Source organism: Cetorhinus maximus, chromosome 6 (genome assembly GCF_964194155.1).
Source record: "Cetorhinus maximus chromosome 6, sCetMax3.hap1.1, whole genome shotgun sequence".
Lineage (NCBI taxonomy): Eukaryota > Metazoa > Chordata > Chondrichthyes > Lamniformes > Cetorhinidae > Cetorhinus > Cetorhinus maximus.
Window position 1 is genome coordinate 108,388,682 of NC_135884.1, and position 17,270 is coordinate 108,405,951.

Genomic DNA, 17,270 nt, shown 5'->3' on the forward strand with positions numbered 1-17,270 from the left:
ATAGCCACCTCACAGCTTGTGCATTTTTAAAATAAGTGATCAACTATTATTGTCACCATGTAGGTCTGTTAATCCACAACACTTATTTGCTTACATCTTGTGATAGAAACCATGCCTGCAGTTAAAGTATAGGACATCAGCAGGAGTACTATCATCCTGGTCACTTCCACAATAAATTTAATTAGATCAGCAAGGAAGGACTTGGGTTTCCTAGTTATTCAGGGAGTCAGTACTAGCCATTGCTTTGGGAAATAATGACTAACACTGTCTCCAGGTGAAGTGGCACTAGAGGACAGGCATAATTAGACCAGGATGCACAAACAATTTATTCCCCGCTTCATAGTCTTAAATTATACATGATACTCAGAAGTATAGAGGAACAGAGGGACACTGGAGTCCATGGGCACAGACCCCTGAAGGTAACAGGGCAGGTAGATTAGATTAAGGCAGCATATAGATGCTTCCTTTTATTCGTCAAGGCAGAGAGTACAAGAGCAGGACAATTATGCTAAAACTGTATAGAACATAGTTAGCCTATAAATACAGCACTGTGCACAATTCTGGTCACATTACAGGAAGGATGTGATCACACTGGAGAGGGTCCAGTGGAGACTGGGATCATTTTACATATGTAAATATTTTCTTTGAAATGGAGGAGGCTAAGGAAAGATTTATCTGAGGTGTACAAAATCATGAGGGATCTAGAATAGAAAGGAAGGGCCTTTTTCCCTTAGCAGAGGGATCAACAACCAGGGCATCGATTTCAAGTAATTGGTAAAAGGATTAAAGCAGAATGGAGGATAATTTTTTTTCCACCCAGAGGGTGTTGAGGCCTGAAAGGGTAGCAGAAACACTCACCATATTTTTTTAAAAATGAACAAAATGAAATGAAAGGAACATGCTGTAGTCCCAGAGGACAATAAGTTGCTCTCTCAATAAAGACGACTGGTGGTGAGTTTACCTTGAGGGTCATCACACCTCTGGCAGGTGTTTCACATTGCCATGGGAAAGGAGGCTGGGGAAGCCATTTTTTGAGACCAGGTTATAGGCTTCCCTACAAATCAATGAATGTCACAGACAGACATCAGACAACAGGCTGGATGACCTCAGCTGGTACAGGGATTGAACCTGTGCTGCCGGCGTCACTATCACAAACCAGCCGTCCAGCCAACTGAGCTAATTGAACCCCTATAAATTACGGCATATCCATGTTACAACTGAGACTGTATTGTTTCTGGACTCTATCTTTAAACTTAGGGTAGATGAGGTAATGTAAACTGCTCTGAATTCTGCCTGACAGTAACCCTGCGAAGTTTGATTGTTAGAGAACAAAGGAAGACTTAGCTCAGACTTAGTTCGTTTTACTGGGAAGTTGATGCAAGGTGTTTACGCTTGGGCACAATGGCAGCAGTTTCTGAGTTTACCATGAGTGGTTTCTGAGTCTCCCAAAGTCCCAAAAAGGTGTTGAAGATATCAGGTTGCAAACCATTGAGCAGCAAACTATTCATTTACTTCTAAGATGGGAGAGTGTTGAGGTCAAGAATACATAATCAATATTTTTGCCTGGTTGCAAGGTTAATGTGTTTCACATTGCCATGGGAAAGAGGGCTGGGGAAGCCATTTTTTGAGATCAGGTTATAGGCTTCCCTACAAATTAATGAATGTCACGGACAGACATCAGTTCTGTGCAGTCAGCAGAGAGAATAGACTGTGTGACTGCGAGCTACCACAGCTAGGTGCAGGCAGGTGACGGTCTCTTGTCAAAGAGACACATCTAAGGATTCTGGGAGATTTGCCCTGGTGTAGCTAGGGGGAAGAATCATCATCGGAACAGGCTTTACTACTGGTGGTGGATTTAAGAAACTCTCCAAAAACTGAGGAAAGGGTCTGGAGAGAGTCACTTGAAATTACTACTCGGTGCAACAGGAATATGTCAACCCACTGTGGACCATTTGCTATAAGGACTATAATTCTGTGTAAAGTGCAATGTATGATATGTATAAAAACAGAAATGTTCCTCTCTATAGTTTAAAGTTCAAGTTGCCTACGAGAATAAAATAATGTTTGGTAAGTAGTGCTCTTAGTTATTTGTTGCAGTAAAAGTTTTACCATGTGAAATCTTGACGTGTCATTCTTTCAACTACGAACTGGAAGCTTGAATTTCTTTTTAGAAGTCATCCGTCTCTATAGTGATCATAAAACCTACAAGATCATGAGCTGGAAAGTGGAATTAGGCTGGGTCGCTCATTTTCAGCCGATACAGACACGCTGAGCCGAATGGCCTCCTTCTTTGCCATAAGTTTCTGTAGTTCTTTTGTCTTAATTTTTGTATAATGCTTTGATATGGTGCTATAACTAAATGGCAAAATTGTGGGCAGTTTGGGGAGTAGTAAAGCTGGCTGGAGGGTATGTGTTTCCCCACAGCACAGACAAGGGGATCCGAATCTGCACTGCTACCACCTAGAAGGTGGTAATCAGAACATGAAAGTTTACCCAGGTCATTTCCATTATAAATATGAGCACAAGAATTCACTGACGAAAGGCTGATACAAAAGTGAGACAAAAACATGAACCAGAAATAAAGTTGTGTAGACGGCAAGTGCCTGCTGTCGTCAGATTTTCAATATGTTGCAGATTTAAAGTAGGGGAAAGCAAGCCTTTTCAGAACTGATTACTCTTGGCAATAGCTTTGTCAAAGTTATAGATTGAAAGCATGAAACTGTTCTAAACCTGCAGCTATTTATTCTGGTTTTTTGAAACCTGTCTCCAGTATCTCACACAGGATGAGAGCGTAACAGTAACAATACAACAGTTGTAGGAATACAATTTCTCAACCATGATAAAAATATGATTGATTCAAATATGGCAAACTAGCACACAAGCATTTAATAAGCTTTCCTGTTCAAAAGCAGAGATCAAACCTTCCTAGAACCACCAATGAATGAAAATAATCAGTGTAATATAAGGTGCTGTTATGCTGTGACCTGTCTTGCAGTCCACTTTGTGTATATGAAGCCCATGTTTACAACCCGTTAAATGACCTAGTTACTGAAATTTCTCACTCCATCCTAGCGACGCGATGAAACAACTGTACAAGCAAATGGAAAACTGAGTCACAATAGGAGAATGCAGTGAGGTTTAAATTGTCAACTGGAATTAACTTTAAATCTCGATTATTTCAGTTGTTGAAATCTGAGCAATTACTTGCATTTAATTACTGATGTAACGTAGGGGGAGAAAAAATCCTGTTGGTACTTTACAGAGGCATAATCAAAAAAAAAGGACACCAAGCCAGAGGTAGTGGTATTAGGAGTGACCAAACTGCGCAAAGATGTGGGTAGGGTCGAGTAAGAGATGGGGAGGTGGAAAGATGGAGTGGTTTAGGGAGGGAATTGCAGGATTTAAGACCCGAGTAGCTGAATGCACAGCCACTAGTAATGGTGAAGGGTGGTGGTGGTGGTGGTGGAGAGGGAATGAACAGAGGCCTGTGTCAGACAGCTGACCAAATAAAATACTAGGCCTGCAAGTCATATGAAGCAAACATTTAACCCTCTCATTGGCTGTACAGGAAAAATACACAAAGCCTCAAAAAAAATTCAGAGCATGACAAATAGGTTAAAACTACTTTAAAAATTGCCAAGAAAAACAAAATAGATAACTGGTAACAGGATTGTATTCATCAAAGCAAGTCTCAGAAAAAAATTTCTACCAACCAGATCAACTTAATAATTTGCTATGCAGCCAAAAACCTCAAATACCCTCAAGACATGACAAACTCCCTTAAACAAAAGCATGGTTTCCAAGACCTTCTAATTCAAGGTCAACATATGCTTTACAAATACATTGGTTGCATTCTTTCTTGTTGGATATGGTCAGTGTTCGGCACTTTGTGTGGTGCAAGTGTTACCCACCTATCAGCACAAGCCTGAATGTTGTCTAGGTCTTGCTGCATGCTGGCACAGACTGCTTCAGTATCTAAGGGGTTACAATTCATATTGAACGCTTTGCAGTTATCAGCGAACATCCCCACTTCTGCCCTTATGTTGAAGAGGTCATTGACAAAGCAGCTGAAGATGACTGGGCCTAAGACACTACACTGAGGAACTCCTGCAACAGCGTCCCAAGACTCAGATAATTGGCCTCTAACAACCACAACCATCTTCCTTTGTGCTAGGTACAACTCCAACCAGTAGAGTATGCCACACTCAGTCAAATGCTGCCTTGATGTCAGGCCCAGTCACACCTCATCTCCTTTGTCCATGTTTGGACTAAAGCTGAAATGAGGTCTGATGCCGGATGGTCCTGGCAGAACCCAAAATGAGCATTGGTGAGCAGGTTATTGCTGTGTAAGTGCCACATATGCCATTGCATTGGCATAATTTACCACTATTTTTTTAAAAATTCAGAATACTGTTGCATGGCATACACACATTCAAATGTGATTTGGCACATGCTCAGTTCTTAGCTATGCCACTGTGGAGGAGGAATAAATGGAAGGAGTATGGGGGAGGTAAATTACAGTACATCACTCTCTCCTTGCACATTTTGGTGGCTGACTATTGGACACCAGTCACAATCTGGCAATATGTTACCCATATACTCTTACCAAGGTTAGTGTATGGCATTGAGAGATTCAGTGAGAAAACAAAATCCAGGTGCAAAAACATAAGCAATAATATCCTTTGCATAAGAACATGAGTCATAAATCCATTGGTAAATTTTATCCTGGACAATTCTACAGTGACAGTAGTTTGTTTCAAATCACAGGAGAGTGGCACCTATCCAATGGCTCCCTACACTCCAGCTAAAATCAGCTCATTTACCCTGGTGGCAGAATCACAGACATGCAAAAAAACGGTCTCGGGAAACTATAAACCAACAGATTTTAGATTAAAACTGATTTTAAAAAAGTGATTTAATACATTTAAATTCATTGAAATTAAACTGCTAAATGGATGTTTAAATGGATTTTGGAACGGTGGGGTGTGCCAACTGAATTCTGTTGCACATATTCTAATTTTCAAACAAAATTATGCATTTATCAGGGTTCAACTGTGTTCCATCTATATAGTTGTCTCTGGGTAAATGCATAACTTATTTGATATGGGCCTCTAACCATTGACCAGGTTAAACTGGGTCTTATTGTCTAACAAGTGTGAACCAGTGTCAAATGATACTGTACTTGTAACCAAAAAAAAGCTAGTAAAATTGCAAATGTGTTTATTTTTGAAGTGCCAAAAGCAATCTAGGCCATATTGTCATGCCAATTACACAGGTGACATCTCCAATCCAACAAAGTTACATTTTACCTTTATTACAAGTATATCTCTTGTCTAACTCTTATTTGTTCTTGCTTCCCCCATCTGGGCAACAGTGCCATGAGTGCCTGGCACATGTGTCAGACAGGGAGTATTTCCTGGTTATTTGATGGCTTGGGATATCATAGCTGAACCTGACTTCATCCAATAGTCATGCATGCACACTTCCAGCAGGTGCTGCTGCACAGTGATCAGTATGTAGGAGTACCATTCAATTTTCCCTTTCTAAAACCCTGGGCACCAAGCTTTAGTACTCCCATCATCTACTCAGTAAACCCTGCCAAGGCCAAGGGTCATGGAAACATCTGAAAAGGATTACCATTTCTGCTTAACATGGGGCTTTTGAGCAAGAACATGGATGTCAAAATCTTTTGCATGTTTTAGCTACCTTTGGTCAGTCAGGTCAGATCTTTTATTTTGTAAATATATTTGAGTGCCATTCAATATTTAACTGAAGGGCTTCAGTTACAAATTTTACTGGTGGTTGGCGCTCCATCCTCTCCCAAAATTACCCCAGAACACCTTTTGGTAAAAAAAAGCACAGGTTTTTTTTAATGTCTTTGAATCTGCACACTGTTGGGATTCCAAACTTGATAAAACATGCTTCCATTTGTTATCTGTATAGGTTATTCTCATACTCGTTGCAGGGTGACATTGTCTCAAGTGTCATACAAGTCAGTAGAGCAAAGAAAGAATTTTTAAAAGGTGGCAATGCAACACAAAAGAAAGAAAAGAATTAAGTGAAAGAAGAAGCAAACAAAAAATAAAAAGCGTCATTCGTTATTTTACTGCATTTGGAATAAATTCGCTTGGAGGGTATTCACCAAGATAGATTGGGACAAGCAAGCCCTTAATGTATTTAGACAGCTTAGAAGGATAGTTGGAGTGGGAAATAGAAAAATTCATACTAGAGAAGAAGCAGTTCTCATGAAGTTGAGATGAAGACTCACGATTAGGGCAGTGCGCCCTTGCCTTATATTCATCCTGGGAGCACTCGACAGCATAAGACCATAAGACATAGGAGCAGAAATTAGGCCATTCGGCCCATCGAGTCTGCTCTGCCATTCAATCATGGCTGACAAGTTTCTCAACCCCATTCTCCCGCCTTCTCCCCGTAACCTTTGATCCCCTTACCAATCAAGAACCTATCTATCTCGGTCTTAAATACACTCAATGACCTGGCCTCCACAGCCTTCTGTGGCAATGAATTCCATAGATTCACTCTCTGGCTAAAGAGTTTCTCCTCATCTCTGTTCTAAAAGGTCTTCCCTTTACTCTGAGGCTGTGCCCTCGGGTCCTAGTCTCTCCTACTAATGGAAACATCTTCCCCATGTCCACTCTATCCAGGCCTTTCAGTATTCTGTAAGTTTCAATTAGATCCCCCCTCATCCTTCTAAACTCCATCGAGTATATTCCCAGAGTCCTCAAAAGTTCCTCATATGTTAAGCCTTTCATTCCTGGGATCGTTCTCGTGAACCTCCTCTGGACCCTCTCCAGGGCCAGCACATCCTTCCTGAGATACGGGGCCCAAAATTGCTCACAATATTCTAAATGTGGTCTGACCAGAGCTTATAAAGCCTCAGCAGCACATCCCTGCTTTTATATTCTAGTCCTCTTGAAATAAATGCCAACATTGCATTTGCCTTCCTAACTACTGACTCAACCTGCAAGTTAACCTTAAGAGACACATAAGTGACAAAATTGCAAGAAATGTTGCGTTCCCCAACAATGATACCCAGAACCTTGAGCACAAAATTCAATAAGGAAGTTTCAAATTAATTTTAAAAATCATCACAGCAATTAGAATGCTCATCATTCATGACCACATCAGTCAAACTCCCAATCCCAACCAGAGCAATCAGGAATCTAATTTCTTAGAGATGTTAGGGTAATACACATTTCATTGACAAGCTATATATTGAAAACTGTGGTACCTTGCAGCTTTAAGTTGCAAAAGCATTATGTAACTTCACAGAAAATCATATTCAAGATCTAATCCTGAGCTCCGTCAGACCCATGGTTCAAAATTTAAAAATTTGAATTTGGTTGCCAAACAATGTTACATTGAACCAATCTGTCAACCACATGCTGGTGTGAAAATTGCATAAAAAGAAGCAACACAAAGACAGCATCATACCACAAAAACAGAGGCAATACTGCTTACTAGTCAAATACAATTAAGAGCCAACAGCTAAGATACTTTACAGCAATGTCGGCTGGAAGCACATCACTTAATCTTGTTTGGTACAGATCCACCAATGCAACAGCTGATTATGCACATAAAATTTGGAAACTATCAAAAAGCATGAAAGAAGAACCCTGATAACATGAATGAACGCCAGAAAACGGCTGCTAAATTTCAATTTTACACTAATTCAAATAGTATGACAGCTGACATTCATCTTTCAATCTAGTGAGTTACAGGATTAGTCATTTAATATTTCAGGTATTCAATGCCTTAATTATAAACAATTCTGTAAAGCAAATCATCAGCAAGCTAAACTGTTATTTTCTTCAAGTTTTAAATTAACAGCATCAACTATAGTACACTAAGAGAAAAACAAAATACTGCAGTACACTGTACACTACTGTAGTACACTACTCTTCATTAACTTAAGCTCTCAGACCCAAAACCGCAAGTCATAAAACAAACAACTCCACTAATTTTCAAATGAGTGTAATCTAGATATTATAATGTGCCCTCCCACTTGTTATTTTATTTTATACCTATTTAACTATATTGGCCAGATTTTGATGAAAAATACCAGCACCTAAACAAAGCATGCATTATTAATGCTCAAAATGACCAGCAAATTGTAGCAAGGAAGAGATACAATGTGAATTGCAAATCACTACAAGTTGCTGGTCAATTCACGTAATTCACTTCACGAAAAAATCATCCTGCCCTAAACCCCCGATTCTTATGGCACTGCTGCATTTTCATATTTTTATATTAAACTTACCACAAAAAGTTAAGTCTAGTTAGAGAGAGAGTGCAGAGGAGATTTACAGGATGTTGCCTGGGCTGGAGAGTTTTAGTTATGAGGAGAGGTTGGATAGACTGGGGCTATTTTCTCTGGAGCAGAGATTATTGAGGGGGACAGGATTGAGGTGTATAAAATTATGAGGGGCATAGATAGGATGGACAGTAAGGAACTTTTCCCTTTGATGGAGGGATCAATAACCAGGGGGCATAGATTTAAGGTAAGAGGCAGGAGGTTAAGAAGGGATGTGAGGAAGAATTTTTTCACCCAGAGGGTGGTGGGTATCTGGAACTCACTGCCTTATCCGTGCTGTAGACCTCTCTGACTCTAGTCATTAGTAGCACAAATATCCTTTTAATGAGGAGATTGTTAAAATTACCCATCAATCTCTCTTGCTCAAAAAGCCAAAATTATGGAGTTCCATTCTTTCAGGTTATGGATTGGGAGATTTTTAAAATTTCAAATATTTAATTTTTACATTTGCTTTTTTACTTTTTAGTCTTTTTGTTTTCAATTTTCACTCTTTTAATCCAATCTTTCTTTCTCCTTCTGTTTCATTCTATATTTTATTTGACATTCAATTCACCCACCCTAATTTACCCTCTTTCTCAGCCATTTCTGTTTATTTCTCAAACCATTAATCACATTGGTTAAGGAGACAGACTACTTTTGCAGTCCCAGAAGCCCTGCTGCCCTCACCGCACATATCAGTTAGTGTTAACAACAACTTTATGGACAAAAAAAATTTTAGAACCTAAATGCATAGGAACTAGTCTAGCCAAGTGAGTACACAAGATGCTCCAGTCCAGCAAAATCTGGGCCAATGTTTTTATTAAAACACTTTGAGAAATGTTCTTTTGACACAGCTATAACTGTAGCAAAATCGTAATGACAGCTGAAAACAGCATTTCTAACTGTTCATACTATCAGAATTGAGGGGATGTAATCTCTGAAGAGTGCAAGTACAAACCTGCCGTTGCAAAGTCAACTGCATTGATCCCTTCATCTGCCGATGCTGGCTAGTTATTGATGGCTGCCAACGCTGAGTGTGTGTGTGACTAACAGTAGCTGGTTCTTGATGCACTTGCTGTTGGATAACCATCTTCTGTTGCATGTTTGGATGCTGCTGTTGCAACTGCCGTGGAGCCATTGGTCTTGGAACAGGGGACGAATCCCTTTGGCCAAAAGTTGCTAACAGCTGCCCCTGAAAAACATCATCTGTATTCATCCTGGTCAATGGATGTGTCTGAGACCGTGAAAGTGGATTTCCCTGAAGAGATGAAAAGCCAGTTGGTTTCCTTTGACTTGATGTGTTAGAAAGTCTCACCTGAGAAGCCGGGTTGCTTGTTATTGGCACACCAGTTTGAACAGAGGGCATACTTGAAGGACTGAAGTTTCCCTGAGTGCTTACAGAATGGATAGACTGGAGAACCTTTTGTTTAGCAGGACTGTTGGGATTGAGTGCGTTTTGTGCTGGTTCCTGGTTGGTCCCTGCCGGCACTGTGAATGCTTCACCCCCAGGGAAGCCAGTCATGGCCTGGGTTACCTGATGAGTTGAAAGGATTGTAGTAGATGTCAAATTGTTGCCATTAGCTAGGTTGTTATTAGGGTAGGAATACCGAGGAGTAAACTGGGTTGAATTATTAATGGAACAAGGGGTCATGTCTCGTGATGAGTTTGAGAAGTTCACATTTTGATGTACACTAGTGTGGTTGGCATTACTAGTGAATCGAATAGGATGCACGGGATTCATGGGCAGAGTTGTTGTTGGTTGGTTAAACTGTTGCACTGAAGCAGCATGTTGTTGAGTGGATGAACTTACAGTTGTGGTTGGTTGGCCCATTGGAGTCATACGAGATGAAGCTGATCCATGCACACCCATGAATTGATTGCCTTGATTTAGAGCTTTCTGACCTGTAGTGAAATGATTCATATTCTGCTGAGGTTGCACTGATGCAGGTTGTTGCTGCTGCGGGCTGGACTGATGCAGAGGAAAATCATGATGCGTTAAAAAAGGGGTTATGGACTGTGAATGTGCTTGCAAGGTATGGAATGGTGATCCATTCTGATTTGAAATGGGGCTTTGGTGACCCCACATTGGGCTTCCATCCACAAATGATTGGCCACTACTATCATTATGGGCAGAAGGGAACAGCCCATTTGCCTGATTTTGCTGATGGTCTGGTGAACAATGAAACTGGGAATGTGGGGACAGTACACTGGTCTCAGTACCACTGCCCACCAAGTTAAACGGCTGGTTCACTTGATGAAGTTTCAGTGAATCAAATGTCTGTAACTGCTCGAAGTTAATTTTTTCGGGTGCCTGTGTTTCTGGTACATGGTGCAATGACTCAACCTGCAGAGGTTCAAAATCTGCACTTAGGTTTAGTTCATCAACCAATGAAACTGGTCCTGCTTGCGAAAAGCCATCATCCGTCAAGCCTTCCAATCCTCCACCAAACAAATTGGCGTCATCCAAAAAATCCATGATGGGATCAGTCATCTTGCTGCATGTAACTGCTCAACAGTAATCAACAGTTTGCTCAACTGAGCTGACTTCAGCTGTTCTGCAGTGGGCGGTTAAACTTCTTAAACCGTTCAACGGCTAATCCACAGCATGTCACTTTCTATCCACTTAATTCACGCAGATACCTCTGCCATGCAGCAACTAGAAAGTCCTTTAAAAAATAAAGAAAACATCAATTAAATAATGTACTTAATAATGTGTAACCTTTTATCTTGACTGACCATACTAGCATCAACACAATAGGCAATATTTATCATCCACAAGAATAGTCTGACTATAAACATTCTCCATCTGCTACAATTACATCTAACTACAAATCACAGACTGTAGGCTCATTTACAGTCACATATACATTAAACAACTCTGAAGGTAAAGCAATAAAATTAATTCTGATTTTAGTCTATATGTATTTAGATGATCACAATTGAGTATTGCTGGGGGAAAAAAAAGACATGTCTAAGCTTTGCATCTTGCACTCATCAGGACACTCGCAAGAATACCAATATAATGGAGAAAACAATTTATACTGTATGTGAAATCAGTGCTGATTGGTTGGCAAGTGGCATTGCCATGGAGAATACACCACTGATAGTGGCTGACAGTTAACTGCCAAGCATTGTTTGAAATTTAAACCAGGCAGCTTGACCCTGATTGGTCAAGCCATTGCCCTGAGAATAGAGTCGGTAAATGGCTGTCACTTATTTTGTTTAGCTGAAACAGGCACAGTGTATGTATATGTTCTGTCTGCAAAGAACAGTGACCTATGTATTAACATATGTAGCTTTCAATATACGCAAATGTGCCACATTGCAAGCCTGACTGACAATCTTAAATTGGTTGTCAGCATGATTCTTAGTACACTGAGGATTATTTAGCAAATGTTGTCCAATCGCGGAATCACATCTAATGTTGGACCCTGTGTTTTGAGTTTAGCAAGCATGGGCCGTTTGGGTGCAGTCTGTACCCTGCCCATTGTGAACAGTGGCTGGGGTATGCTGTTTGATATGATCTGCCAGTTTTTGGGACGTACGGCCTACATACCTAGCATCACACTGGCACTGAAATTCATGTATCACATTACTCATTTGAGAGATAGGCAGCAACAGTTTAGTGGCGAATACCACTTGTGTTACTACTGCATAGTAGCAGTGTGAAACAGCTAGCTTCACCTGTTGCTCAAATTTTTGAGATACCCTGCCCTTTGAGGGTAATCTGAGGTAGACTGGGTACTTTGCAGGACCAAAAGTGACAGCCTTAGGCCTATTCATGAGTTTGCATGATATACAGCGTGAAATGATTTGATCAGGGTAGCCATTATCCTGCATTATGCCTTTGGTGCGCCCTATTTCAGCATCAAGCTTGCATGGTGAGCAAATGGGTCGGACCCTATTTACAAGTTTGCCAATAAGACCAATCTTATATCTTGTGGAACTATAAGAATCCCTACGCGTGTATTGACCAGTGAAGGTAGGTTTGCGGTAGACCATGGTAGAGAATTCCCTGACAGATTTTTCAACTAGTAGGGGGAGGGGAGTTCACTCATTGCTCCATTTCATAGATGAATTTGAGCACAGGATAGAGCCCATTAAGACATGTAAGAAAATTATCACATGCAGCTGCGGGTTTAAATATAGCCAACGTATCATCCACATATCGGAAATATGCAAGGGGTAGGGGGTTAGGTGTCATTCCATCGAAGATACGTTTCTCATGGAACCCAACAAAGATGTTTGCAAGAGCTGGGCCTATAGGAGATCCCATGGCAACACCATCTACTGCGCCTTGGGTTAATGAGGCCAGAAATGGAGGAGAAACATATAATCAATTAATCATGGTGCCTTTTCCTGATCATTAACTAGTAGCTTTGTCTGGAAGAAGACAGTGGATGAGGACAAAATTCAAACACAGTGCTAACATGCTTGAATAATGTGCCAACATTGAGTGACTTAAGTGGGCCTTCTAGAAAAGTTATACCCCAGTACAAATCACTACCGTTACAAGAACAAAGGTGAAGATGAAAAAAACTGGACAGACAGATGATGTAGATCACTAAGCAAAAAGTATAGTGTATAGAGACATGTTAGGCCACTTGGTGGAAGGAAGGACATTTCAATATACCTGTTCATTTTAATAGGACCAAGAAGTATACGCGCATCAGCATGAAACAAACCTAAACTGCAACATCTTTCCTACTGCCAGCAGCCCAAAGAAGCCAGCAGAAATTACTTACCTCCCTACACTGTGAGGAAGATGGGCACATACCTTGCAATTTGACCACATTTTTAAAAGGCACAGATGGAAATGCCATCAGGACATTGCAGAAAGACTTTGCAGTATGTATTCTCCAACCATCACATTGCATAAAGCCTCACTTCCTTGAACTAAATCTGATTAACCACTATTGCCAAGCTGCAGTGGTAAATGGGTGATACTGTTGTGTGTGAATGATTCATATCATTTGTAGAATAAAAATAATCCATCAGGTAGGTAAGATCGTTCTTAAATCAAAACCAAAATGGTAGAAATACACAGGTCTACCATAATCAGTAAAGAGAAAGGACAGGTTAACACTCTGGGTATAAATCCTTAATTATGAAAGATCAATATTCAAGTGTGGAACCCATCTTTTCTTTAGATACTGACTGATCTGATGCTCATTTTCAGCAATTTCTGTTCATATATCTAATTTCAAGCATATATTTTTTTTCTTCCTCTTCATTTCTAAGGTATTACATTCTTTGCTTGGCATTCTCCACATACTATAACACAAAGTGGTGGAAAGATAAGGAGGATGGGAGATCAGCCAGAAGGCACTGTGCATGGCAGCCAAATCTACTTGAATGTGAAGATCGTTTCTTACGGCAACCTGACATATTACCGAGTGAAACTGACTGACACACCCAGGAAGTAGCCTTAGAATACGCCAGACTTCTTTCTGCAAGGTGGTAGCTCCATTATCTACTTGGCTATCCACTGCTCCAGTGTAAAATTTCCTGTTTACTGGGGTTAGTTCAGACTATAGCAAACAAGTAATTGTCAAGGCTGCCTAAAGTTTTTCTTTGTGAGTGATGTAATATTTAAAGGATCTAAGAGCATCTATAAATTTAGGGGGGGGGAGAACAGGCAGCGGGATGGGGGGCAAAGAAGTAAAAGTGAGAACAATATAACAACCTACACATTGCGTGCCAGTGAATAAAACAATTTCTTGCTTCAGCTGAAACTAGGAAGAAACCTCTGAAAATAAAAACTGCAAACAAGTTCTGAGGACCACAGTGTTTCAATGTCAATTCCAATGCAGCCGATAACCAACTCTCCAAAACAAAACGAACGCATCAAAAAGTGCAGTCTTCCATGTGAGAAACAAACTTTCACAGAAATTTGAACAGCACTTTTAGCTTCCTGGGGTGCTGTCAATAGATGGGCCAGATACCCCCATTCGGTAATGTAATCAACCTAGTCTACATACAATTAGATTTTTCAGTCCAGCATTCCAGCTCGCTAAACATCCTGATCACCCACCATCTTGAGCATGATATACTTGAACCTAAACTACTTAGCTGTACCATTTTTAAAAAGGCATCACTGGCTAGGCCAATATTTATTGCCCACCATAATTACCTTGAGGTGTGGTGGTAAGCCATCTTCTTGAACCACTGCAGTACATATAGGCACACCCACAGTGCTGTTAGGGAGGGAGTTCCAGGATTTTGACCCAGCGTCAGTGAAGAAATGGCGATATAGTTCCAAGCCAGGATGGTGAGTGGCTTGTAAGGGAATTTGCAGGTGGTGGTGTGGTGGTGTCCCCATGCATCTGCTGCCCTAGTCCTTCGAGGTGGTAGAGGTCGTGGGTTGGAAGATGCTGTCAAAGGAGCCTTGGTGAGTTGCTACAGTGCCACTTGTAGATGGTATATACTGCTGCCACTGTGTGCAGTCATGGAGGGAGTTGATGTTGAAGGTGGTGGATGGGATGCCAATCAAGCGGGCTTTGTCCTGGATGTTGTTGAGCTTCTTGAGCGTTGTCGGAGTTGCACCCAGCCAGGCAAGTGGTGAGTATTCCATCACACTCCTGACTTGTGCCTTGTAGATGGTGAACAGCTTTGGGGAGTCAGGAGGTGAGTTACTCGCTACAGTATTCCCAGCCTGTGACCTGCTCTTGTATTTATATGGCTGGCCCAGTTCAGTTCCTGGTCAATGGTAACCTCCAGGGTATTGATTGTGGGGAATTCAGCGATGGTAATGCCATTAAATACCAAGGGGAGATGTTTCGATTCTTTCTTGTCGGAGAAGGACATTGGCACCACACGAGTGCCACTTATCAGCCCAAGCCAGAACGTTGTCCAGGTTTTGATGTATATAGACACGGACAGCTTTAGTATCTGAGGAGTCACAAATGGTGCTGAACCTGATGTAACAATGTCACATCTTTTGTGATTAGCTAGATTCTCATTGATAAATTTAGCAGCTGTGTCTCAGTTGTGTATCAAATGCTATTTGCACACGCAGGGGCAGAACTAGCTAAGTGTCTAAAACAACACCAAATGCCCTCTAAGAAATAAATAGAAAGCAAAACTTTTTAATCTAAACTTTCACGGGTTCCTTTGTTTTGGCAATAAGTTTTTCCTAGGCTTATCCAGGCACTGCCAGGCTTAACAGATTGCATCTCAACAAAGGGAACAGGTGAGAAGCCAAGACCTTCTTAAAGCAACACAAGATATCCATATATGATTATCACCATAATCATACATACCCGCAGAGGGCTAAGAAACTACTTGTACAGCAGCCTCCAATGGGCTATGAGCAACAATTAAATGGTGAGAGCAATGCAAGGTCGTTTTTCTGAAACTAGATTAAAAACAAATTATAATATGAAGCCATTTATGCTGTGGAGAACTAAACTGGAAATAACTGAGGGCCTAACTTGCAGAATTTCCATAGTTTACATAATACTTACAAATGAGTTGTGGAAGGCTAAAATAACCAAGATTAACTCGAATAGAATTAACTTTTACACCAACTGATGAAGATCCTCCAAATTAAGTAGCACTTCGCACAAAATAGGAATTTCCGACTACAAGACTCTTTTCCACTTTGAGCTCATGCTCTATAAATTCATCAAGGTATCTACCTCCTGGAACAGGAGATTCTGGAATTCTAGACATAATCCTCCAACATGCAGGCTGTCTAATGGAATGTCTGTAAATTAACATGTAATAATCACTGCATTACTGTGTACAGTGTTATGACCCTAGCTGATGTAACTATTAGACAAGTCAGATCCTTGGGTGGAGCCTGGCTTAATAGGTCCTACCTTGTTTTTTTAGAAACGTGGAGGGCAGCTACTGAATAGTCTACTGATATACAAAAGAATAAAACATTCATTAAACAAGATGATTAACTATATTACACTACCCCTTCACCCACAACCTTTAGAGATATATACAGATTCATATGAATAACACAAGTTACAGGAATTTATCATATACTCAGATGTTCACAGTAAGCATACAGTCCATGTAAACCAATAGGCGACCCATGGTCAGACACACCACACTCCAAGATCAAGTGACAGATGCCACCCAAAGCAGATGCTATGGCTCTCATCAACTCACCAGAGGCTCATCACACTGTAAGACAACTGGTTTTGCAGGAAACTCTTTCACACAAGGGTTTCCAAGCTCCACTCTCCAAGAATTTGCCTTGGAATCTTCTCCCAAGTGATGCACTCTCTCAGGTGTCTTCAACAAGAATCCGCCTCCAGGCTTCGATCACTCCCTCTGATGCTCCTCTCCCCATGGATCACCATAAGCATTCAGGCTTCACCTTCCATGCACTCTCTCGGACACTCATCCAAAAGAACATCACTGCTTCACAGGCCCATAGTAAGGAACCAACAACCTTTGGTGATCTTCTCTGATCTCCTGGCATCTCGCAAGCCCACTCTGCCTTAACCCAGCTCCATGCAGCTTTCTCTCTTTAATTCGGAGCCTTTTCCTCTGCTCCTTACTTTAACGTCAGTGAACAGGACCTTGTTCAAATTCTTTTTCTTTTCCCTTGACTTCACAGCCTTCCTGGGACATTTTATCCTATCCCCTGGTTTCTGGGACTCTGTGTTCTTCTAGCAAATCAGATCTCTGCAGTTGATGTCCTGTCTCCTCTGTGCCTCTCTGGAGAATGGTGTTTTTCTTCTGGGACAACCGATCTTCTTACTCTTTTTCACTTTTGCTTTAGTTTCTTCTTCTGTGCAGGCGCAGGGCTCCCTTTAAATAGAAAAAAAACGGAACAGAACAAATTGCAATATGTGCACAGCCATTTACCGGCTTTACAATGAGGATCCCAACCAACTGCGCTTGTACCGCCAGGCTCTGGCCGGCATGTACATTGGCTGGCACATGCACAGAACCACTGAGATCAGACAAAGGAAGGATCTGCGCATGTGCTGCC

General features: G+C 41.0%; 1 protein-coding gene across 2 annotated transcripts in view; it reads right to left on the reverse strand.

The window, feature by feature from the left end:
* The window catches only part of chd9 (chromodomain helicase DNA binding protein 9), a 252,942-nt gene that overhangs the window by 184,366 nt on the left and 51,306 nt on the right, over nt 1-17,270 (reverse strand). For both annotated transcript variants that reach the window (XM_078544287.1, XM_078544288.1), the window contains one exon: nt 9,273-10,980. In XM_078544287.1, coding sequence (XP_078400413.1) covers nt 9,273-10,805 — 1,533 coding nt within the window. In that variant the 5' untranslated portion in view covers nt 10,806-10,980. The remainder of the gene's footprint in view (nt 1-9,272; nt 10,981-17,270) is intronic.